Consider the following 24629-nt stretch of genomic DNA (forward strand, 5'->3'; position numbering starts at 1 on the left):
ATTTTATATAAATACTCATATTTTCTGTGTTCTTTATTTCTTTATTTTCTTGAATGATAAGAATTTTGCATGCATAATGTAAAAACTATACTTCAAGGTTTTCCATGCTGTTTAGCCAAATTAAGTCAATCCTGACATTCAGTTACCTGTCAGCATGCAGAAATAGAGTACTCCAGTAACTGGAGGAGATGCTCAAGAGAAACTAGATTTAGACTCCCTTTTTCATTTTAAAAACGTAATGCAAACAAGAAAGTTTGCCTCCTGCCAATCAACTGATCCTAATATTATCCTGGAATAGAGAAAACAAAGCAGCAAGTTCTTTGTTTTCTCCCACCCCCACTCCTTTATTCCCATAGTATTTGGAAAGAGCAGAGTCTTTTGTTTGCCTGAGAAGACTTGGATGGTCTTGGTCAAAATTGAAAGAGTCAAATTATAAGTGGATGTTGAGGGGAAGAGATGAGTAAAAAGGGTTGTAAAGTGCCTGATGATGATGAGAGGTGGTTAAACCGTCTCAGTTACCTCTGAGTTTGGGGGACTTTTCCTGTCATTGTGGCTCCTAACTCTTTGAAAAAGCATTGAAGGATGATTCTGGCCTCCGTGTGTTTCATTCATCTGCTCATGTCACAAGCCAACAGCCTCAGGGCCTCTATCCTCGTTATACCAGGACATAGATAAACATGTAGTTCACATCTCACACAGTGAGATTTGATCATTTAAATTYTCAAGAAAACATTCAGGTAACAGTTGTTTTCTGTCACTCTCAAAATTCATTGAATTGGAATGAGAAATCTGGATTTAAAAAGGACAGATGCAAATCAAAGTGCTCCCTCACTGGCATTTCTCAGAGGCTTCCCCACTCCTTTGCCATTGTCCCTATTTTCGATGTTATTTATACCTTGACTTACTCATTTTTGTTTAGACTTTTATGAGTCATGCAGCTTTATTAGCATTAGGACAACATAAAGTGGCCTTAAAAACAAGGAATCCTATAAGGAGAGAGACTTTCATTTACATACCTTGCATCTCAGTCTGTTTTAAATATTGTTTATATGTAAATAAATGTAGGCCCTTCATGGTTATACTTTAGTATTAAGTATACTTTCTTTTCACCTTTGTCTTGAAGAATTGCTTGATATTTTATGGGATTTTTTTTTCCATACATTCATTATTGGCTCTTTGTTGATACTTTCTTTTTGAATTTGTAAGAAATATTTGAAATTATCTCTCAAACTGAGATTGAAACCCAGTGATTTTAGATATCATTTAGATATCTAACTATGTAGATTGTGTAAAAGAAATGAAAGAGCTCTGACTGATTTTCATTCAATTGCAAGATAAATTGCTAGACTGGAAGCTGGGCATTTGAAATGTGAAATAAACAGGTTCAACGTTAGAAATGTTGATGTGGTTCTGGAGCAACCCTTCTTCACCTTGAAGACATGCTGCAGTTCTTTGCCAGCATTTCGTAAAACAACCACTGGTGGTTCTGCCATAATAATTGTTAGTCATACTAGTAGCGTTATGTTTGCAAGCTGACAATTCCACATTAACTTGCTTGATAAATGATGTTTGACCAGATTTGGATCTTTGCTTCCTCCTAAAGGCTAAATAGTTTTGCATGTTTGAAATTAATTGTGTCGGCTTCATTAATCTGTTCCATGATCTTAAATCTCCTAGGGGTGTTTTGATCTCGTGTTTGAGGTTACTTTCTTGATCAACCCTGGAGCTTCATCCTATACTTGTGAACTGAAGTTGACTAGTTCACTAGGCTTGACTTAAAGCTGTTTGACTATGATTGTTGTTGCTCGCCTTCTTTATGGATCACAGATTTTATCTGTTAGCTAAATCTCATAAAAGTCAAGTAATAAGCAGGGAAGAAATAGAATTTATCTAAAATTTGCTAAATTTTTTTTTTTTTTTTTTTGTCCCTAAAAGCATAATCATGACCTTCTGCTGAAATGGATAAAACCTGCAGCCGCAGGGCACCTTTCACACAGATTTCACTGCAAGATTGAAGATAAAATGAAAGGCCAGATAGTTTATAGCTATTCTGTAGGCTGTAGACCAAAAAAATTATAACTACTGGAGTAAGTTCAAACTGTTAGTGACTGAAGAAAGACTGTCATCTTTCCTAGAGTTCTGCCCATGTAGAGCTTGTTGAAAATTCATAAAATGCAGCATTAGTGACATTTCCAGGATAATATACAATCTACTGTAACAAAGAATTATCTCAAAGTTGAAATTAATATGCTATTATTTAGCATCACCTTTCTAACAAATCTTGTTCCATTTGTCACTTGATTCTTTGGTATTCTTACTATATAGGTAGTATTATCTCTCAGTTACAAATTTCATATTTACTTAGAGTTCAATGAAATATATATTTATTGAATATATATATTATTGAATATATATTTATTGAAAAAAAAAATATATATATATATATACACCACTCCGTTGTGGCCACGGAGTGATAGATATGATGGAACTACTGAAATTTGGGGTTGTGTTTTGGACTTAGAACATGAATGTTTACTGTTAAAAATTTTTGATAGTTGTATAGGTTAGCATGAGTCATTTTGCTGAGTAAGGAGGAAACTTAATGATAGTTTGGGAATTGGTAAYTAAAAAGTTTAAATGAAGAATATGGATTGTCCTGACAGTTAAATTTGTRGCAGAGGCTGTGACCATTCGCTCTCTGCAGTCTGATTTTAGTKGTTGCTTTTCCTCTGTCACAGTTAGATGAGAATTCACAGAGACACAGAAAGCAAGAAAACAAATGGTAGAAAAATGTTTGTAACAAACAGGAAGAAATTATTCTCAGAGTAAGCAATGATTTTAAAAGAGCCTGTTAAAAAAAGTACTTTTATTTTCCTTAGTGTCTGTAGACACAAGCATAGAAATGCTGGAAGTGTGGTAGACTTTGTATKGTGAGGTTATTATACAGTCATGAAATAGTCTCTTGCATGATATATTGATACTGTTTTACAAACATGGTTCCTGCARTCTGTTGCTTTACTGAACTAATTATTTCCTTAGGACAGGCTTCCTCCCTGCTATTTCAGCTACTTCTCATCTTCAGAGAATTCTGGTTTACCAGTTTTTTAAAATGACTCCAACTGGCTGCCAACAATAACGAGGCTTACTATACTTCACGAGAAAGTTTATTCTGAGAGAAATGGTGACCAGGTTTTGAGAGTTGTTGGACATTAGAAATTATGTAATGTGAAAGTGAGAAAATAAGACAAATTCATTATACAGTAGTTGTTTTTAAATAATGTTTTTCTGAGAAGCTGCTGTCTGCCTTCTTTTTCAAAACTCAAAACATTTTAAATATAAGTGAACCTACTCTGCACCAAATTGCAATGCCATTTCCAACATAGCAAATCTAAAATATGTTGCAGTAATAAGATGTGCTCTGAGAGCACACCTTATTTAACATTACAGTAACCAGTGGCACATTATCAAGAGTTAGTGATATAACTGTACTGTGTAYACATCTTCTCTTTGTCAGAACTCCATATTGAAGCAATAATAGTGAGAAAAWTATTATTAAAAACATACTCCCATTGTGCTTCCAAGTATAGACAGAAGGTAGCAGCTTGTGTTTTTCCTTATCATACAGGATAGAAACATTTAATTCTTAGTATATAATAATTCAAATTGAATGAGAAAATTCTTAATGTCAATATTTAGGCATTTTTTTATTGACTGGCACTATTCTGCTTGCATATGAGCAACCGACAGTTGCTTTTTCTGGCATTCATATGAAATGAAAAAGTACTGGGCCTTTCTGCAAAGTTATCTTGAATCTCTTTTTAACAACAGTGATTCCCTGAGTTCTCTGGAGGCAGCACAAAGTTGCTTTGCTCTAGTCCGGTTGGATGACCTTATCTAGAAGATATTTTTATTGATGCAAAAGATGACAGAGAACTATGAGKGTTGAAAGCACTAGACCTTTTCCTGATTGATGGCTAATCAGTTTTGAAACAAAGTAGAGGAAAAAATGTGTGAAGAAACAAAGACTGTCAATGCGGTGGTCCACTTTCAATCTCTTAATGGAGGTGTCAATGTAAGGTTAATTTCCTTGAGTCCTAGAAGCCAATATAGTGTCTTTTATAAAGGTAATTATGGCTGTCTATACTAGAAGGTCCTCTGTACAGTGCTTATTTGCAGCCATTCTCTGCAGTCATGAGATTGTCCACCTATGCCAACCAGTAGATGCCTAAGCAATTTGTAGCACAGTTTAGGAAGCAACATGAATCTTGAGCTCTTCATTTGTCTTTTTGCTTATGAGTTTTATACTGGGTACTGTAGCAGCATGTTGTCCTTCTTATAAACCATGTGTAGAAAGCAATGCTTAATGTTGTAGTGCTATTATAAAGAGTGGTAGTGAAAAAGTATTTCCATAAGCCCAGAATGAAGTCAGGCAATGAATTACTTTTTAAATACTGTAAATAAATCTAGAATTTTAATGCGTATTTTTTTCTTATTTTTAAAATAAAAACTTTATTATGTAAGAGAAATAAAATAATACTTGCTATTTTATCTAGGAAACCTGAAATACTTTTTTTCTGTTTTGAGACAAATGATAGTTTTATGGATTTTTTTCCTGATGTTAGGCTCCCAAAAAAGGATCTTGGTGGAATTTATGGTCTCAATCTTTTTTTTTAATATCAGAAGAAAATCTATATAATTAGGTAACATTTTCACTAATTTGTACTGTGCTTGTAACACAGGATAGTAATCTTACATTATTATCCTTTGACCAAATTAAGCCTGTTCTTGATAGATAGTGGATGTATGACTGAATTGAGATTATTTGATAATGGTTTCAGTATCAGATCTAATGGAAGAATTCTTTTCATCATGCACAGGAAATACTGTCAGATGTTATCAGACATGCAACAATAAATGACCAGGGAATTTCTAGTGAGAGTTCCTGAAGCCAAGAGGATAATTCCCCCCTCTATATTTACAATATAAAGATGCTGTGCTCCCAGATCACCATTATGTGATATCATTAATTTTGATATCAGGTTTTAAGATCAATTTATACCTTTCTTAAGATTTCAGGCCCCAAATCCTGAGATTTTAATGTCTCAAGTTCCCTTTGATTTCAGCTACCAATTTCAGTTGGAGGTAAAATGACTTGGAGATTTCACTTGCAAACTGGCTCAAATTTTCAACTATTATAGTAGATGTACTTTTTAAAGCAAAGAWACCATGTCATGGTCCTATGGAAGATTCTTCCTTTACAGGAAAGCTTCATTGCTTTAGATTCAGGTATTCCTGCAGTGTCTTCTTGATCAAAGAGCTGGTGGAAGAATGTCTTTAGATGAAAGATTAAAATGTTGCCTTTAGTCATCATTGTAGGCAAAAACTTGTTGGGAATCTACAAGTATACTGAAGGCCAGCTTCATCCATCCTTTTCCTACAGCACCTCCTTGCAGATCGGTTTCCTTAACTGCAGCGTGTCTTGTTTTCATGTTGAAGGATTAAGTAGTGGTAATGTTTAAAGATATCTGAAGCACCAGGTAAATCCTTCAGAGTAAGTAAAAGAGGCTTAAAGAATAAATGAGGGTCRTGGGTGAGACACTGCAGAGGTGAAATACATGAATCAAATCAAGCCAGAATTAGGAATCAAGTATTGCAGTTCTTACTGAGGACAGGCGTTCATTTATATCAGGTGTATTTGTTTTCTTCGGTGCTTGTGAAATCRTATCACGTAGTCACAGTGACCATGCTAAAAATAAAGTTTTTCCATTGACTTTGAAAGGACTCAGAATTATTTCCCATTCATCCCATCTAAAACTTTAAGTATTTCTTGTAGTAAATAGTGTTTGCTTAAAACAGATGAATAAGTTCAATTTGAAAACATCATAATAGAATCTAATTCCCATAGAGGGCACAATATGTGAAAGAAGTGAGATCTCTAAACCAAACAGATTCTAATAATCCACTGAGAAACTGATCAAGAGGGAAAGTAGTTTTCTGTGTAAATGCCTTTTCTTAACCACCGTTCTGTTACATCCTTGTGGGCTTACAGGCCTGACGTCCTGCTGTCATGCTGCTACTGCATGCAACCATTTAAAACCATTTATCAGAGCTTTTAGTTGAACCCTGGAATACAAAATGTCGCTAGCTGCTCCATCAAAATCCTTTTCCCAGCTCTTTAATGCTTTAAAAGGTTTCTGTGGTAGTAATCCTATGAATATAGGGAAAGATGTCACTGAGGTAGTCCCTCTTACAAAGGCAGATGAAGGTTTTCCTTGGTCACCCTTAGTTAATAATCACATTTGCCAGAGCAAAAACAATATATTAGTCTTTGCTAAATTTGATTCTTCAGGACTAAAAGCATATAGCTTTCCTAATGGCATGTATATTATTTGCTCGCTGCATAACAAATTAAGTTCTATGATGCTTTCATTTCACTACTTTTTGTCCACCAAACTGTCCCCACCAGGCCGACCACTGACATGTATATCATGTATATCCTTGGGCAGACTGAAATAGCTTCCTTTATTTTAATTAACCTGACAAAGAAAAGCTTCTTTGTTTTCAGCACTCAAAATTAAGCTTGGCCTGAAGACTAGATGTAGCCCTGCAGCAATGGTGAATGTAAAGACCAATGGCTCAATTTTGAGATGCTCTCCCAGTTGGGGAGGTAACGTGACTGTTCTGCTGTTTAAAGAGTTACATCTTTGGCTTTACTGTCTGTTATGGACATTGATGATATTTCCACTTGAAACTAATGTTTTGAGACTGGAAAGGCATTCAAGAAGAATTTAGAGGAGGACAGAGCAGCTGGTCATTTCATGTAAGGGACTGTGTGATGTGATTAGCCAGAGGTCCTTCCCAGTGCAGTGTTGCTRTTAGAGGCTCAAGTCGTGCAGTTCACAGTTCCCTGGACACTGAGGGTAAGGTTAAATTAATCTAACTAACTGCCTGTAAGTTAACTCTTTTGTTTCTTACCTAATGACTTAGGCTTTTGGGGTTGTGAAAAATCCTCTGACAGATTTTTCATCCGACAGGGTATTTTACAATTGGATTAATCATCTTTTGAAACAGAGGCAACTTTACATTGAATCTATAGCTTTTAAATGGTTAAATTAATTGAGAAGAAGTCTATCCTAAATTTAAAACAGAATTGATGAATCAGTGCTGAAACCTAAAGCTGTCACTAGGTATCTACCCTGTTAACTGTTCTGCTTCTCATTTCTATGAGGGAAAACTCATTTAGTAACTTGATTCTACATTTCAGATAGCCGTCCCAGTGTCTTTTTCATCTAGCTGCCACATTTCTCAGCCGCTCGCTTATGGCAAAATTATATAGAAATAGAATATATACCAAGGTACTGAAAATAGACCAAGATACTAAAAATATAGTGGTCATATAAATTAATTCTATACTTCACTTTTTGCAGTAAACCTGATTGCATTTACCATTTTGTAAGATTAATTAGCATATTTCATTAAGGAGTTATAGAATTCAAGGCCTAAGAAATACACTGGACCTTGACTTTAACATGTTTATACAATGGGTTTGTAGCTATCTAATTGAAATTAAAAAAAAAAAAAGAAAACTACTCATTCAATCTAATCACTTTCAGTGCATGAGTTATGTTCGGCCTGTAAACTCCTCATTATTCATACACAGAGGCATGTATTCAGTGATTAAGACCCTAAGGATTTAGTTGATAGAATAATCTGCATTTCTAAAGAAAAAATAAGCAGTATGGTATTTAATTCTTTAAAAGAAAAGTTGTGATGCACGTCAAAGCATAACGTTGACTCTTAGTTTTAAAAATGATATCCTGCATTTGCCTCTCCATTGGATGGTTCACTTGGATTTCTGTAATATAAAGTCTCGATCTAATAATGGCTAATTATGCAGTTGTTTATCAGCTCATTTGAAACATTTTGAAATTCAGTCTAGCTCAGCAAATTGCTGTGCTTAAGGCATTTTTACATTCTAGGAAATTATAATATCCCCAGAAGGCAAAGAATTAATAATAAAAATCCTCTTTTGTAAAAGATTATCATTGCAGAGCAAATGGAGCAGATCTTCCCTATCTTAGTGCATTTAATATTCTCATTTTTTATATGAAAGTTTGATGGAAAGACTATGTGGGGATCACTGTTTTATTAACTTGTTAAGAGACACATTTACTGAACCAGTGCAGCATATTGATTTCAGTGTCTGCTGTATGGAAAAGCAGCAACAGAAATGGATGGCTGTTAGACATTTTCATTTGGGAAATTCTTTAGACATTTTGCGATCTTGACTTTTCTGCATCAAGCTGGCATTAAGGAGTTACTTTTTGAAATTACAAGGATGCTTTCTTACTTATTGCTTAAAATTTTTTTCATCTTTCAGATGATTTCTTCCTTCTTATTTTTAACCTTGTTTAAATGTTTGGACTTTGAAAATAAAATTTGCAGGAGCAACAGCACAATTTATATCATCCCATTGAAAACAATATTCTGACTGGCAGATTCTAGGCTGTTAGACAATAAATATATATATAAAAAAAAAAGAATACTACACATAGCATATTTGTGATCAAGCTTGCTACCATCTCTGGAGTGGAGAAGGTGAATGTATTTCTTAAAATCCATCATGTCATACATAAAGCTTGCTCTTCTTATTTTTGTAGTTATAAAGATGTAAATACTTCACTTTTGATTAGGCAAGATATTTAATGAGGAGGAGAAAGACAGATATCAAAGTAAAACGAGTTGCTTTAGGCACTTTTATTCCTTCTCATAAGAATACCTATTTCCCAAATACTTTGCAGTAAGCTTTTTATTTTGCAGGGAAAAAAGAAGTCATGACTTTTACAGTTTAATCTAGTTGTCCAGTGCTATCTTTATCACCATTATTCATTTTGGCATTGCATGATTAGGGTGTTGGAAGAAAAATCAGATCTCTAAGAGCGTGCAGGCRTCTGTGATCTTTCACCCTGCAAAGCGAGTGATCCATGTAGGCAGGGGTTGAAATCATAGCAACACTGTTCAGAAACTAATTTTGATGTGTCTGCACTCTTATCAGGCTTTTTATTGAATCGGAAATTCTATTTCTCAGCTGGCTGTGTTGATCTCTTAGAAGTCACAAGCTGATTTCTACTTGGAAGTCTTAATCACATAGGCAGAGAAAGTAAACAGTCTTTGTGCTAGCAACATTAAGACCATGCAGTTAAGTGATTTAGAGGAATTAATTATGTATTTTATTTTTGCCAAGCCATCACAAATGTCCCATGGAGATTTTTCTTATGCTTGGCTTTAGAAAATGAAATATTTTAACTCTGTAAGATGTATGATGTGTTCTTGTCTACCAAAAGTCTCGGCACAGAGGGAAACATTTACTGTGTTGCATTTTGTGCTTATTTACATAAATAGGATTTAGAGCAATTGATCATAAAGTAGCTGTTCCAGYGCTAGCTGTAGTTTAATCCTAAATTTCAAAAATAAGAATATTTAGTCCAGTTATAGGACTATATATGGTATTTACAAATCAGTAAAAATCAACTTTAGACATAATTTAGATGACAATTTATTTTTTGATGTATATTGTCAATAAAGGCATTTTGGAATTAGCAGACTATGGTATACTATATATCCTTATGGATATGCAGTGAACTCCTTTGAAGACGTGGACAAAAAAGAAGTTGCTTGTTTTCACGGAGAATGTACAATAGAAGGAGTCCTATATAGGGATGCAATGAAATTCTGTCTTTTACAAACGTCCCCCCTGAGCCTTAAGCATGTGTCTGTCTTTGTGTCATGGGGAGCCTTGCAGAATGAAATGCACCAAGGCTGTATGGACATTATGAATCCCTCCAAAGAGCGTGGCCAAGGCCTCCCAGCAGCTCAGTGGCAGCGCTGGCAATGAAGGCCTTGATGCACCCTGAGCCAAGGGGAACATCCCATGGGAGCCACCTCACCTGGAGGAGGTGGTGCCCCAGAACCACCCCTGTGCCCATGCATGGTCTGGATCGTGAAATCATTGCTGCTTTTCAGCTTTAAAATAACAGGTAAGGCAAAGTGAATATGACAAGGTAGTTCATCTGAGAAATTCTGACAAGAGCTACTGTGTGCAAGTGAAGCAGAAGCACTTTCTGGCATGGTCAGGACTTCAAGACTGAATTGCTGTTTTAGTAATCATTGGTTCCCCTTCGCTGTCATGTGTGTTTAATATACTGCATGGCAGAGACTTATGAGCAAGTTTTATCAGCTTGCAATAAAAATGTAAGAACTGTTGTATTAAATTATTTAAGTTGTAAACCATTGTGAAAAGCAGAAGAAGTTATACGGACGTGGAGCCAGAAAAAAATATTATGATGAAGTATAAAATACATTGTGCTGATTTCTACTGAGTTTTTGCCCAGTTTAGCATATTGTAAATCTTCAGTAGGCCCAACGAGTGAAACTGTGAGTAGGTTTTGCTAAAGGATTTTGGCAAGTAGTTTAAGAAAAATGGAGTTAAAATAGGATTTAGAATTTACAAWCAAATCAGCAGAAATATGACAGTAAACAAAAATACCTAAAAGTTCGAAAGAGATGAGAATAGGGACAAAGCTAAGGATTGATGGATATAAAACTTCCTGATTTCCTAGGAGAAAGCTAGAATTCCGGAATAATGAATAATTAAAAATTATATTTGAAGCAGTTTATTGCTTTAAAACTTTTTTGTGTTATTGTTTACAGAGAAGGAAAATGACAGTAACTTTAAATCTGGCTATGGATCCAAGTAGTGTGTGAAAATGCTACATTTACCTAAACTAGTTGCTAAAATTACAACACAGGAGAGGACAAATATATTTAGCATGAGATACTGACGCGATAAGATGTAGTTAGTGTTCCTTTCTTTGCTTCTTTGGTCTTGGTAAGTCAAAAATGAAACCGGCCAGGTTATTAATAGACAACAACAAACCTTAAGCACCTTCCTGTTCCACTTTTTCATCCTACCGAATYCTTCAGGGCTTTAATGACCCCACATGCTTGTGCGGAAGGTTGTAGATGAGTTTGCTCTGCCCTCCAAAGTGATATAGTGAAAAYAGAGCTAGGCTGAGCAGGTTTTATGACCTTCCCCTCTATCCACATATGCTTCCACAAAAGGCGGAAAGTGAATGAATCTTTCTGCCAATGGTGCAATTGAAAAACAACCTTGGAAGTGAAACTTTAGTTGAATGAATCTGTGTTTTTTTTTTAATGTAGTGTAGAAAATACTGATAAGACTATGACAGTGATGATATTCTGGGAGAATAGTGCCTCTCTCTGAACAGATTTGATAGCACTCCGTATCCTGTCTTTCTCTCTACCATATTCTGCAGTGCAGAGGGTATGATATTCCCTGACAAGTTAAGGCCCATGGCATAAAGTATCAATGTTGACCAAAGAAAGGGCTGTGTGGGCATCTTTGCTTTACTTTAAAACTGACATCTCTTCTTGGACAATTTATTTCCCTCTAGCAGTACTGCAACACTGTTAAAAAACAGATCTCATACCACCCATCACATCTTTTCAGAAGTAGGTATGAGGAGACATCAAAATCACTTTTCCCTGTGCCTTATAGGCTGCCCTTCTGTTTGTGGGAAAGATAAAGGTCACCTTTCCATCACTCACACTTCATGTTTCTTAAAAGTGATTAAAGCATCACATCCRTTTTCTTTCTGAGCATTTTTGGTTTCATTAACCCAGTGTCTGTTTGAACTAGCATGGTTTCTAGTGGAGATGTGGCCTAAGGATCCAGTACTAGAAATTCCTATCCAAAGAGCCAATGTTCAAATGGATAAAACTGTTTGTTGCTGTCAACTGACTCCTCATGTACGGGAGATGCTGACCCACCAGCTGGAACCCCAGATGTGCTCAGCAGCACCCCAAAATGGGGGACACATCTGGACAGCTTTGCCTTTACACTGTGCTGTGTTCTATACCCATGTTCCTGTAAATCAGAAGATTTACAAGAGGTATTTAAGGCAGCACAATTAGTATAATTCTAAAAGGTCTTCCCTAAAAGGTTTTTTAAAAAAACAGGTTTTTAGACCCATGCATTTTAGCGATTAAGTTTGTCTTTTATTAGATTTGTGTAATAATTTTCTCGTCATTGCAGATAGACTGTGGTACAAAGTATGTAACAATTTTTCAAACAGTCATAGGACAGTAGCTTGGATAGCCCATTGGCACGTGGCACATTGGATGGCCCATTGGCATGTGTGATTGTTTTAACATAAACCCCACAGATAACTGTCAGATACCCATTAGGTATCTGTTAACGCTGTTAATGCTGGTGGAGGGTGCCAGAGGCCCCAGAAGAGCAAAGCTGTTTCAGAGCAGAGCAGAGCGGGTGGGACCCACACTCAGGGCTTTCCTGGGACTGGGATTTTAACTTCCAGAGATCCAGAGACAGTCCAGGCAAAGCAACACTTCGGTGCATGGTCATGGTGCTGGTGGTGCTGTGCCCTCAGAAGGAAGAAGAGGCATATGATGGGTCAGAATTGCAGGTCAGCTGCTGGCCATTCCACAAAWTTTCACAAATCACATATAATTTTAACAATTGTCTGTGCCTATCTGTCCTACTTTGCCTTTTGGTCTTTTGGGTTTTTTTGTTGATGGCAGACCTTGTCTGCTGCTTCGTATTTGTGCAGTGCCTGATGAAATGGCACATAAGACTTGCTGAAGACTTTTCTAAATGATGCTATTCATAACTCCGAGTTAGAGCAAAAATTAATTTCCAGCTTATATGAGTATGTGTCCAAATTTCAGGCCTTTTTCTTTCATTTTGCTGTCAACTTATACAGTTGCATAGTTCTGCAAGTGTCCTGTTCCCAAATCTGGAATGAACTCTGAGCTCCTGCTACAGAAGAACTAGCAGGGAGAAATAAATCGTCTTCCTGGGAGGCCTTGAAGAGGAACAAAAGATTTTCATTTCCTTTTCATCCTCAACTGTGGGAAGTAAGGGGGTGCTGGTATCCAAATGTTTCCTGTACAGGATAAAAATCCAATTAATGTAAATCTGCCAGATTGGAAGGAAGTAGCTSTGTGCCGATCAAAAGCCTGCAAACTGCTGGGTGGAGCATCAGCAACCTCCAGTTTTTCCTCTCTAGAACAGTAGCTGGGTTTTGTTGTGAGTCCAAATATTTACCCGTCCACTCCAACTGATTTCACATAAGATGTCAGATACTGTAGTATATGAATAGGAATGAATTTTTAGTCACTTGTAGACTCATTTAGGATGAATTCAGTGACCTCATGATGAAAGGCAGTGAATGCCATGACCATCCTTTGTCTTTTTTTCCTGGCAGCTTTGATTAAACTGTATGTGAAGTCAGACCTGGATCAATATGAATGACCTGCATTGACCTGATAATGTATTTAAGATGTTCCAGTGCACTTTTATCTGGTTTTGTTGCAATACGTTGTTTACATTAGTGCAGCAGATTGATTTAAAGTTTCAGAGCTCATTATAACAGTAAACATCTAGAAATAACCTCACTAGTTTGCACATGATACTATATATAAATATGTAATATACTCTGCCAGCTCCTCAGCAGGTGTAAATTAGCATATCTACAACTTGCAACGGTTGAGAATATGGCCTAGCAACTGAAAATGCTTATTCCATCAGCATTATTTTAAACAATCACAGCTTAATTTGACATATAGCATGCAACATATGATCTTCTCTGTACCCAATTTAAAGATTTTTTTCACAAAATCTTTTTAGAAACCTTTTCAATTATCTGCAGGCTAAACTGTCCCACTAGTAGATGGACGCAGTGTTCACCAGTTATACAAGCGTTTCTTCATGGTTAGATGTAGCCTTTTGGATGCACTGAGTCCAGTGAGGTATTTCTTAAATCCGTAGRTTTTAGAAACTATTTAGCAGAGCTGAATAGCCGAATAAATGTGGAAGTTGTACCAAACATATCAGTTGGGGATGTCAAAGCACTTAACAAACATTGTTACAACCGAGTCCATGTGTAACCACTGAAGGACATATTTGCTTCAGTATGTCTCATGACAGCTTCTTAAAAAATACACTTAAGTGAATTTAACACTTGTGAAAGGTGCCAGATTGACAGCCCCAGAGATAAAAGTTCCTGAATTCCCAGCCGGCGCAGCCGAGCTTCCCACACAGAGCCGCTCCGCGTTGCCCGCCTCACCTGGGGGGCAGGGCCGCCAACTGTCCTGCCACTCGCAGCGTGCGCCGGGGCCGCGAGGCAGGAGCGGCGCGCGGAGCCACCTCGGCGCGAAGCAGCACGGGGCCGCACTGCTGCGCAGGTGCTGTTGCAGTTGATCATTTTCACACCAAGTTTCAATTAAGCTAAGGAAAAAAATAACCCTCCAGGAAGCGCACGTTTTTCTGTTGCTGCATGGGCCTCTAGTGAGTCCTGCCGCTTTGTGTGTCTGCACGGATACATTCAGGTTGCTCCGTGAGCAAGCGAGTGCTCACAAATACCAACAAGTGTGTTGTTAGGTGCCTCGTGAAATACTGGTCCCTACTTTGCTATAATCTGCCACCATTCATGACTCATCCCCACATCATATCATTATACCCTGGCCTCCCCAGAGATATTGAGCACAGCTGGCCTGCAAACTCAATAACCATCCAACCCTTAAGGAGATGGACAATTATATGGCTGAAAGATAGTAGAGAGAGCAAATAGGCTTGTGATCTTTGCACTCTGTCATGGCTTTAGAAAACCCAGAAGTTCTTCCCTCAGCAGTTGCACTCAGGAAGTTCAGCCCTCCCTTCTCTTGGAAAATGTATTTAGACCTATCCCAATGCGAGCACTGGAAGGGCATGTTTAAGTGTTTCTTTATTTAGTGCAGAGGGTTAATAACATTTTCAGCAAAAGGGCACATTTACAACCTTGTGTAAGCTGGTTCTCAACCTGTATATAGGACATTGCTAAAAATGGAACAGTGGGAAACACAAAGCAAGGAGTTTTCCTGCTGTGCTGCTCTTTTCTAAACTATAGCCAATAGCTTGAAAGAATTACTATGGCACTAAATCTTAATTCTTTCTACTGAGAATTAGCCATAACTAATATGCTGAAGAGCTCAGCAACATTTGTTTATCTTTAAAAGAGTCACATTTCTTTCCATGACTTGCCACTGATGTGCTTGATAAAACACCTAATTTGACTGGTGCTGTGTGATTTGGAAGGTGACATCTGTATATACAGAGAGCTCGGTGGGAAATAAATATCTTAGGAAAAGCAGTTGAAAATGAAATTTTAATTGATATAGATACTGGTATAGGAAAATCTTGTTTGGTAATTATGGTTGCTGATTTGCTTACTGCACTCCTGGTCTGTCTGTCCCTGCTGCAATGCAGTACAGCTTTCCGAGGGCCTTCAAGCTGAGCAGAAGTTTAGACACTTGGGAGAAAGTTTGGGAGAAACTCTTTTAAGATATTCATGAACAGTTAAAATATTTTACCTCAACCAGCCTCAGTTATTCTCCTTGCAGGAAAATATAGCTTTAAAATAGAGTTGGATAACCATTTTTGGTCATTTTCTCTAATCCTTCACAGGCTTGTTCTCTTTAGTTCATTGTGTCATGTTTTGTCTAGCCTACTCTCAAATATTCAGCGTAGCTGAGTATAATCTTACAGACTCTGTGTCAGATTTTGTTTTGAGTTGGGTTTTATATCTCTTTTTGCACAGTACTAGAATTGCATTTTCATTTTTTTCATTTCACTCCAAAGTTCCTAGTTTTGCAATATCAGGTATAAACTCAACTTCAGCTTGCTATCCAACCTCCATCTRCTAAGAGGTTTCTTTTTCCCAAGCACGTTTTTAAGACTTTGGAACCAGTAGCTGGCCTGTTCCTTACTGTGACAATGGAAGAAAGGCAAAAGGATTTTCCTCCCTGCTACCTGGGCCAATGGGGAGAAGTGTCATGGACTTTCTCTTAGATAAGGACAGTACCCTTTCCTAGAAGATTATAGAGGAAGGGAATAGATGCTTAGCTGTTTTCTCCAAAATGTGTGATATACCTTATCACTGAGGACATTGTCTAGAAGTAGAGGTGTCCTAACATTTAGCTGTCCCACATTGAAGCTCTAAGGATATGTCTCAGTTCATCAGTTTGAAAACTCTTTACAGGCATGAAATACTATTTTTCCTTTTATTTAGGAAAGAAAAAGGTTAGAAATTCCATAGTAGAGAAGGAAAGGAGAGAAAATCTTTGATTATCTATGTTAAACAGACCTTCAGAAGAGTATAAAGGGGTTGGTTCACATCTATCCTCATGTAACTTGAATTATAGGGTTTAGTAAGTAAAAAGGATCATAAGCTAGATCCTGCAGAGTCCAGGAAGCTCTAATTAACACCCACAATGAGTAACTTTTCTGAAATAGGTCTTTAAGCAAACTTTGCTCTGAAAACAAAACAAGGTATCCTGGCAGCTTGATAAAAGACATGCACTGCCAGGGCTGACAGGCCCATAATTGAACTTGCACTAAAAATAACTTTTTTGTCTACTAATTTTCTTTCAAATGCTAAAAAATGTATTAGCTACTGTGTAAAAAARCTTGCCTTGTTACTCAGCCAAATGACTCAGCTCTAGAAAAGCAAAGTTTCTGTAATGTGGATACCCTCCCTCATGAGGAGAGAACCCTTCTTTCCTTCCCAACCACCCCTCCCTCAGCCAAGAGGAACAGCGAGAAGCTGGTGAGATGGGAAGGAGACGGGAGACTTTCTGGTCCCCTCCGAGCTGGTCATCCCGGGGTGGATGCGCCTCTCCACTGCCTGCATGAAGACACCCCTAGAGCAGCATTTTCAGGCTAGGGGCAGCTTCCAAAGGAGCCCGCTGCACAAACAGCACTASCAGTGAAATAGCTGCTCTTTACAACGTTTTTTTTTTTCTGTCAGAGACTCATTTGGTGAGTGTTCTGCCCTGGGAGGTGCTAGCCTGTTGTGTACATATCTGTGCCTACACCTCACAGGATTTTACCACCAGAAGGCAGWGAGTCCTACCAGCCTGGGTGCTGATAAACACATCCTTCTCTGGAGAGGTTGCGGACTGAAATGTTCGCTGCTATGAGGGGCAAGGTGAAGGAACAGGCAAACATTGGCATTAATGTTTCAAGTACAGGCTATATTTTCATCTGTTGTGTGGTTACTTGGCAATGACATTTTAATTCTTACAACTAAAATTAGTTTGACGTGAGCAGCAAGACCTTCATTTAGGAGAGAACTGTGCAGTTTAGAAGAGTCCATGAATGTAAGGCAAATTCATTTTTATTTCTTAAAAAAACTGTTGCTACTTATTTAACATAAAATGAAAGATAATTCACCAAATGTTGATTTTGAAAGACGTGAGAGATTCTTTGCCCTGCTTGAGAAATCTTTGCTCCACACTGGATTCTCAAAGTTACATGGCCTGGAACCTTAATATTTTTTGCTTTACGTGTTGTAGTTTCAAAGACGAACTTGGCATTATCACAGGTTAAAATGAGTTTCACAGCCTTACCCAAATCCCTGCTGTCTCCTTTCCTGTGGCAATTTCCCCCACATATCCAAGTAGTCAGTTAACTCTTACTCAGAAAAAAGAAAATCCTAGGCCAAATCATCACTGTCCTGTTGTTATAAACAAGTAGTCAAAGGCTGACTGCAACTGGCTGAAAACCTGAAGGACTAATTAATGACCTGAAGGGAAATTATTGCAGCAGCCTGGATGAACAGTCAGAATTGGTTGGCTTCCATAGCATGTTCTATCCCCATCCTCCTATATTTAATTATTGTCAAATTCAAAAATACAAAGGAATATTTCCCACCTGAAAAAAAAAATCAAGACTGGCATCAAATTTTAAAATTTTAGAGGAATTTATAAAAACACAGAGTAACGTCTCTTTSGCCAATTTTCCCTGGACCTGATAGGTGTTTAGCCTTTTTCAAGCTCTAACTTCTGTGCTTAGTTGTCAGAGTGGAAGCACTGTTCTTCTCAAAACCTTGCTTCAGTTATTCCTATGGATAGAGAATCTTGAAAACTCAGTCTCTTTGCAGAAAATGGCCAACCTGACTGACTTAGAAGAATATAATTAAGAATAAAGGATTTTATGAAAAGCCAAAGTAGGAGTATGTGCAACATGTCTACATTTTTTCATCTGAAATCTTAAATGTTAAAATCAAAGTTATAAGAAAAAATAACAAAATCATCTTTATGTTGCAAAGAGTATATTTTTATTTACTAGATTTGTTCTTATTTTTTTACAAGAAGGTATTAATTGAAATAGAGTGMGTGAATTGTACTTATTCTGTTTTAAAAACCAACATTTAACTACATCATTTTATATTACTGTTAAGTACAAGTTTGGAAGAAATCCTGAACTGATTTCTCTRGCACCTAAGCCTCATAAGAGGCAGTAAAAACACTTACTTGTTTAACAGCATTTTCCTGGCTATTGCTAGAAACCACAGAAACAGTCAGTTGGATGTTTAAGAAAAGGGGAGGAGGTCTCCAGTTCCTAATGCTTCACTTTTTCACTGCACTGCCTAATCATTTAAGGAAGATGCTTGTTCCAGACAGTTTTAATTAAACTATGCTGTGAAACTGTATATAGATCAATGGAAATGATCCATAACAACAGGCTAATCATGTATTTAACAGTGTTGAGTCCAGTTCAATCACCTTYTACCGTATCTGTGGCTTCACATTCATGTGGCAGAGCCTTGCATGTGTACGTGTATTTTTTAATCCATTCCATTAGTGGCCATATGCTTTGGCTTCAAGGGAGACAAGAGCTGTCTGCAATCTGCCAGGGATTTAGGGACATCAATAATTTGTGAATAGTCATGTTGGTACCGGTCGAAGGGTTAAGTGCTCTGCACACCAGGGGCACATCTTTGGGGACTGGAACTCGGAGTCAACTGTTAGGAAGCAGATCCCCTGTGACGCATCTTTTCCAAGGACACGCTGCATGTCACATCCGTGCAGCTGAAGCAATGGGGAGCTTTATTAGCTCAGGGATTTAAAGGCTTGCTCTAAGCAATGCAACAATATCTTTTGGTTAAAAAAAGAAGGAAATATAGCAGTTGTAGTATCTTTTTTTTTAATTTGCTAGGCTAAATATGATCTTTCTTTTTGTTACCGCTTTCCTTTTCATTATGGGCTGTTAAATTACTCCCCACCTGCAAATAGCCAGTGGAACAGCATATGCCAGCAATACTAAGGGCCTGATTTTGCCAGTGTGCAGGTGTGTTGTGTAGCCTCACAGAGGTGAGGAGACACTACTGAAGTCAATGAAAACATAGACGTAATAAATGTTTCCTTAGTGATTTGCAGTGACCCTATTAAAGCTTCCAGGACGTTGTTCTATTTACTGAATATGAAAAGCACCATTAGAAAGAATAGCTTATGATTTTAAATTGTGACTTGTTCTGTGGAGGGACTCTTAGGTCAACATGAAGGATCACTGTACTATCGATCTCATTATYACCGTGTTCTGAAAAGGGAATGGCAGGAATAAATAATATTGCCAGAAGTTTCAATGTGAGAAAGAAAAGCTGTTAATAATTTTTGTTCATTCTAGGTTGTCACTCTCTTCATCTCCACGTGCTTCTCTCTGCTGTGCCCAATGCAAGAGAAAAAAATCATAGCGGTGGAGATTGACACTGAGTATGAAACCTTTGCCACATGCTTGTGAAACCTCTCCGGTGGGGAGCAGAACYCTCCATCCTACCTCTCCATCCTATGAAGCTTCCTTGCTTTAGGCAAATTTCAGATAGTAGTAATAATTAATGCTGACAGACATGAGAAATGAAAGCACACCCAAAACAGAGCACCCTACTCGGCTTTTTGTGTTTGTGTTTTAAGGAGTATTCTGTATGAGGGCACCTTAAATAATTTTAAGAGTGGACCCAGTCCCACGTGGCTCCTGCTGGAGGTCTGTCCAGGAATCACTCTCACAGTACCCCCAGCTCCATCCTTTGCATGTCAGATCAGATGCAAGATCAGCTCTTAGAGAATGGCATGCGAACAGTTTCCATAAGTAATAGGTAGGAAAGACATATTTGAAATCTTGAGCATATTTAAACAAAGAAATACCTCAAAAAAAAAAATCTGCTGTTGACTCAGACTCTTGTTTATCTAAAAGCGTAATTTGCAGAAGCAAAAAAAAAAAAAAAAGTGTCTTTATTAGTGTCACATAGTCAAACACGGGCAATTAGCAATGGAGGATTTAGAAGAGTAACTCACATTTTATTTATAGCAGATAAAGGATATGCCTGTCAATTTTTGCACTGTATCAACTGTGATTACACAGTCTGACACAGATTTACTAATTGTGCATTGTCTTCTGTGATATCTTAGAGTGCAATTTTAGTTTTTTAGATAATCCAATCTCCTTTCTTGAAATGAAATCTGAGTGAGCAGTCTCTTATCCGCAAGTTGTAAAATGTATAACGATGTAGATCTAAAGCAGAATGTTTTCATATGAAACTATCTGATTTACATGTATAATAAAACATTTAGAGGTGTATGGCCCAGATTTTCATCCATATTTCAGTCATACTTCTAGGCTTTGCTGCCGCAGTTTGTTCTTGCAGTAGAAAAGGTGGTGGTCTTCTAGCAAGGAGGCTCTTTCTGCCTATCAGGGCTAGCAAGGAATGCTCAGATGTAAAGAATTATGGCTATTTTGCTCATCTCAAAAAAACAAAGAATACATTTTAATTTCCAGATAAMCTTATTTTCAAATTCTCCTTTGAAAATAATGCCTGTCATTATTATTATTTAGCACCGTTTCATAGCTTTCAAGTCTGTGAAAAAGATAAAGATAGAAATTTTCACAGTTTCTAATAGATGAAAATGGAATGCAGTTTTAATTGGGTGTAATTGGTGATTTTTGAGGTGAAATAGTCTTACCCACTTCCACCTACTGCCTTCTGAGGCAGCCTAACTGTGAAATACCCTGAAACCAAAGCTGAGAATGAAAATATCAGCTGAGGCTTAGTTAGTCACTGCCGAATGTGTGAGCTGCATAGACAGAGTTGCTTATCACCCAGAACATGAAGTCCTCTGACCTCTGAGGTGACTATTGATCTTAGGCTCACCTCTGTCTGTTCTCATCCCTCATGTCAGTGATGTTAATACAAAATAACAGAATTTCAGGAGACTGCTACTGGTTTTGCAGTGTTTCATAGGTAACATTTCCATTACTCCATGAATCCTTGCTCCTGCTGGTGAGTAACARCAGAACAGTGCTAGCCTCTGTAAATACAATAGCAAATTTCCTCTTTTATCCTATATGAGATAACACTTCGCCTGAACTGCATATTCACAGTTTCACAGGCAGGGAGGGAAAAAAAAAATCTTTGACACTTTTCAAGTTCTGCCCTCTTTACACCCGCTCTAGCCAAGAATGCTTAGTGTTATAAGGAATTGCTATCATCACAGAAGCTACAGACAGAAATAACTTAACAAAACCAGAATCACACAGCCCATTCCTTATCATTAGGAAAGTCTCTTTTGCAGGATTATTTAGAGACCTTTCTGCAGTCTTCTCTAAAAAGATTCTTTGTGGATTTGCAGCATGTCCATTGGGATTGTGACATGTCCAGGAATATTTTGATGCACATTTTAAGTGTTCAATTCTTTAATTTTCTTCCATTATTCTCCCAGTTAGATCTTCTCCGTTACCAATTCTCTTCTCATAGTGGACTTGAAATTTGTAAACTTCTGTCACATAATAGTCCCTTTAGAGCCATCAGCAACTACACTGCATGTCTTTTGTGGTTTGATTCCCCCTGCAAATCTAGATACATAGTCATGTATGTTGCTGTCCCTGGACTCCCTCCATTATATCTTCAAAGCAGCCTATTTCCACTGATTGCAAATGGAAATCATGTTCACAATGTTTTTTAAAATATCCCATTTTAACTTTGATACATTGATGTATCTCAGTGAGACCTGAGAGCAGGTTTTCACTTGTAGACAGCTCTGTGCAGCTAAAGCATCCAAATATCAAAGACTACAAAGACCTGAATTTTAACTGCTATTTATTATCCGTACTAAGATTAATGCTAGTTGTATCAGCAGCATTAATCCTTAGCCATCTTTACTACCTGCATTCTATCTTTACAGACAGTTTGTGTTTCTGTAGTAAGAAATGGGCCACTCACTCAAAGTTGAGCAATGTACATTTAACTTAACTCAGTTCTGTTGAACCGAGCAGCATGTAAAGTTGATCTCAGATTGGCTGGTTAGGAGGGGGAAGCTGGTGCTGATTCCTTCTACACAAACTAATAATAATAATAATAATGATAATAATATAAATATGACTCCATACCACTTTTCAGAAACATACTCGGAAATGGCACAATTCTTAGCTAGAAAATGAGYTTTCAGTGAGACAAAGGGGATTCATGAATTGTTTTGTGTCTATTTCAGGACTGCAAGAATATCTTGAACAACATTTGGGCAAGAAGACACCAGCTCTGATTTTAGTACCGGTGATGGCTTTACCTGGAAAGGAAATCATGCATATAACATCCTGGCTAAGCTAGTAGTTCAAAAGAAATAAATTACTATCAAAACACAAATTCCACCCAGCAGAGGGCAAAGAGAATAACTGGTCATGATGGTCTTGTATATTGCCATTAAGCTACACTGTTGGAATTARGCAAAGTCATTTCTAGCTTGTTAATGATGCCTCATGATATGTTACCAAGTCAGCTTTGTATGAATAAAGGTGTTTTTAATAATATGCTTTTTTCTCCCTTATTTTTAGATGGTCTGTGGTAATATCACATGTCTTTGGGAGATGGGATTTGCTCTCATCCCATCAGGTTTTTGTTTGATGTATTTAAGTCTGGTGACATTAATCTTTTGATCTTCCGATCTTCTGATGAAAACTTCTGATCTTTTGGATGGAGGTGAAATCTTCAGCTCCAATACTGTTTTAAAGCCTTGTTTCCTCTGAACTTGATAGTGAATTTTCTGACTTCAGACCAACTCCTGAAGGCCTCAATTGTTGCCTTACTTTACCCTTTTCTTTTCTGTTTTTTTTTTYTTATTTTTATTTTTTTTGCACTGAGGAAGGGTTTTTCACAGGAGCACCGAGGATGAACACATTAGCAAAGTGAATAATTGAGATGATGGCCAGGATTTGCCATGTTGCTTTCCGATGCAAGAGTGAGTACCCTTATGCTTTATATCTGGGAGAGAACTCTTATTTCAGAGCTAGCAGGATCCCCGGGGGCTTCAATCTTCCCTGGAAAATCAACAGGAGTTTTACCACTGCTTTCATTAAAGCAGGCTCAGAGACAGAGGTGAAACCTCTATTGACTTCATTGCAACTGATACGTTACTCATAACATGGTAGAGTATGAGAACAGGAAAGAAAGCCTCACGGATGTAGCTTCAGGCAGTAAGGCAGTGCAGAGAAATCTCATTTTCAGGCAAAGGCTATAAAATTAAACCTTGAAGAAAGAGTATGAAACTTCTGCCCATGTTCTATATGTGTATATTCTCTTCGGTTCTTTTTCAGCGTGTAAGCATTGGAGCTACATAACCAGTACTCCAGCTGGCCCTCTCTCATGCCAGCATATATCTGAGATAACTCCACAAAAGTCAGCGTAATGACAGCAAGTTTACATTGGGGTGACGGAGAGGTGAATTTAGCACTACAGCTTCATTTGCTTCCCCACTACCAGATATGCATTTGGCAGCTGATACAAAACCAGCAACTAAAGAGGATCTTCCTCTGCTAGATGCTTTGCATGTCCGGGATATTATGCTGAATACACTGATTATTACCTGAAAATCAGACTGTTTAATGTCACTGTTCCTTGCCTTTACATCGAGGGATGTTGCAGAGCTACCAGCCATTTTAGTAACATTTTTTTTTGTTGTAGTTATATAAATATTTTTTATAAGAGGGAGAAGGCACAGAACTTCTTATATAACAGTGTATAAATACATGGATAAATTAAATCATTTTAAGAAAAATGAAAATAATTTGTTAACAGTACACTAGCATATTAACATTCAGCATCATTTTTATTTTAGACTTAACACATCAGATCACAATTATTTCCCATGATCAAAAAATAACTGTTTAATATCTGAATGTGCCTGTTCTATTTGAAATGCAGGATTTATTCATCTTTTAGAAGGCTAAATCATTTTCCTGTCTCTCTCTCTGAAAATACCAGTGCTTTATTTGTTTCAATGTGAGGTTCATACAAACCAGAGGCTGGACTGATAAAAAATTAAAGAAGGAAAAAAATACTTTTTAAAGATAAAGAGAGTTATGAAACATAATTTTTTGTAGACACATGTGGAAACCAAATAGATGGCATAAGTCTGACTATCTATGTCTACTATAGCAGTCACCTTTTCATAGAGAGTTTAGAAAAGCTATTCATACATAGTGGTGTTAACTGTGCCKTATATTTTAAGATGGCAGGATATTTGTTCTTAATGAAATCTGCTTTTCTTGCAGGTTTCATGCCTTGAACTAGCCTCTTTTTTCCCAGTGTGGTTACATTGAAAAAAGGTAACAGAATATGTTGGTGTCAAAATGGTGAAGTTTTGTCTTTTTTTTTTTCTAGACAGAAAAGATATCCTTTTCTTTTCTTGAGACAACTAAGATTCCAACAGGTTTACGTGGTGAA

At 37.2% G+C, this 24629-nt stretch overlaps 1 protein-coding gene across 1 annotated transcript in view; it reads left to right on the forward strand.

Annotated features, from left to right (window-relative positions):
- The window catches only part of DPH6 (diphthamine biosynthesis 6), a 167340-nt gene extending 144680 nt beyond the window's left edge, over positions 1–22660 (forward strand). Inside the window, exon 14 of the mRNA XM_026051765.1 lies at positions 22402–22660. Coding sequence (XP_025907550.1) covers positions 22402–22517 — 116 coding nt within the window. The 3' untranslated portion in view covers positions 22518–22660. The remainder of the gene's footprint in view (positions 1–22401) is intronic.
- The last annotated feature ends 1969 nt before the right edge of the window (positions 22661–24629 follow it).

Source organism: Nothoprocta perdicaria, unplaced genomic scaffold (assembly GCF_003342845.1).
Source record: "Nothoprocta perdicaria isolate Ctin4 unplaced genomic scaffold, notPer1 scaffold_8, whole genome shotgun sequence".
Lineage (NCBI taxonomy): Eukaryota > Metazoa > Chordata > Aves > Tinamiformes > Tinamidae > Nothoprocta > Nothoprocta perdicaria.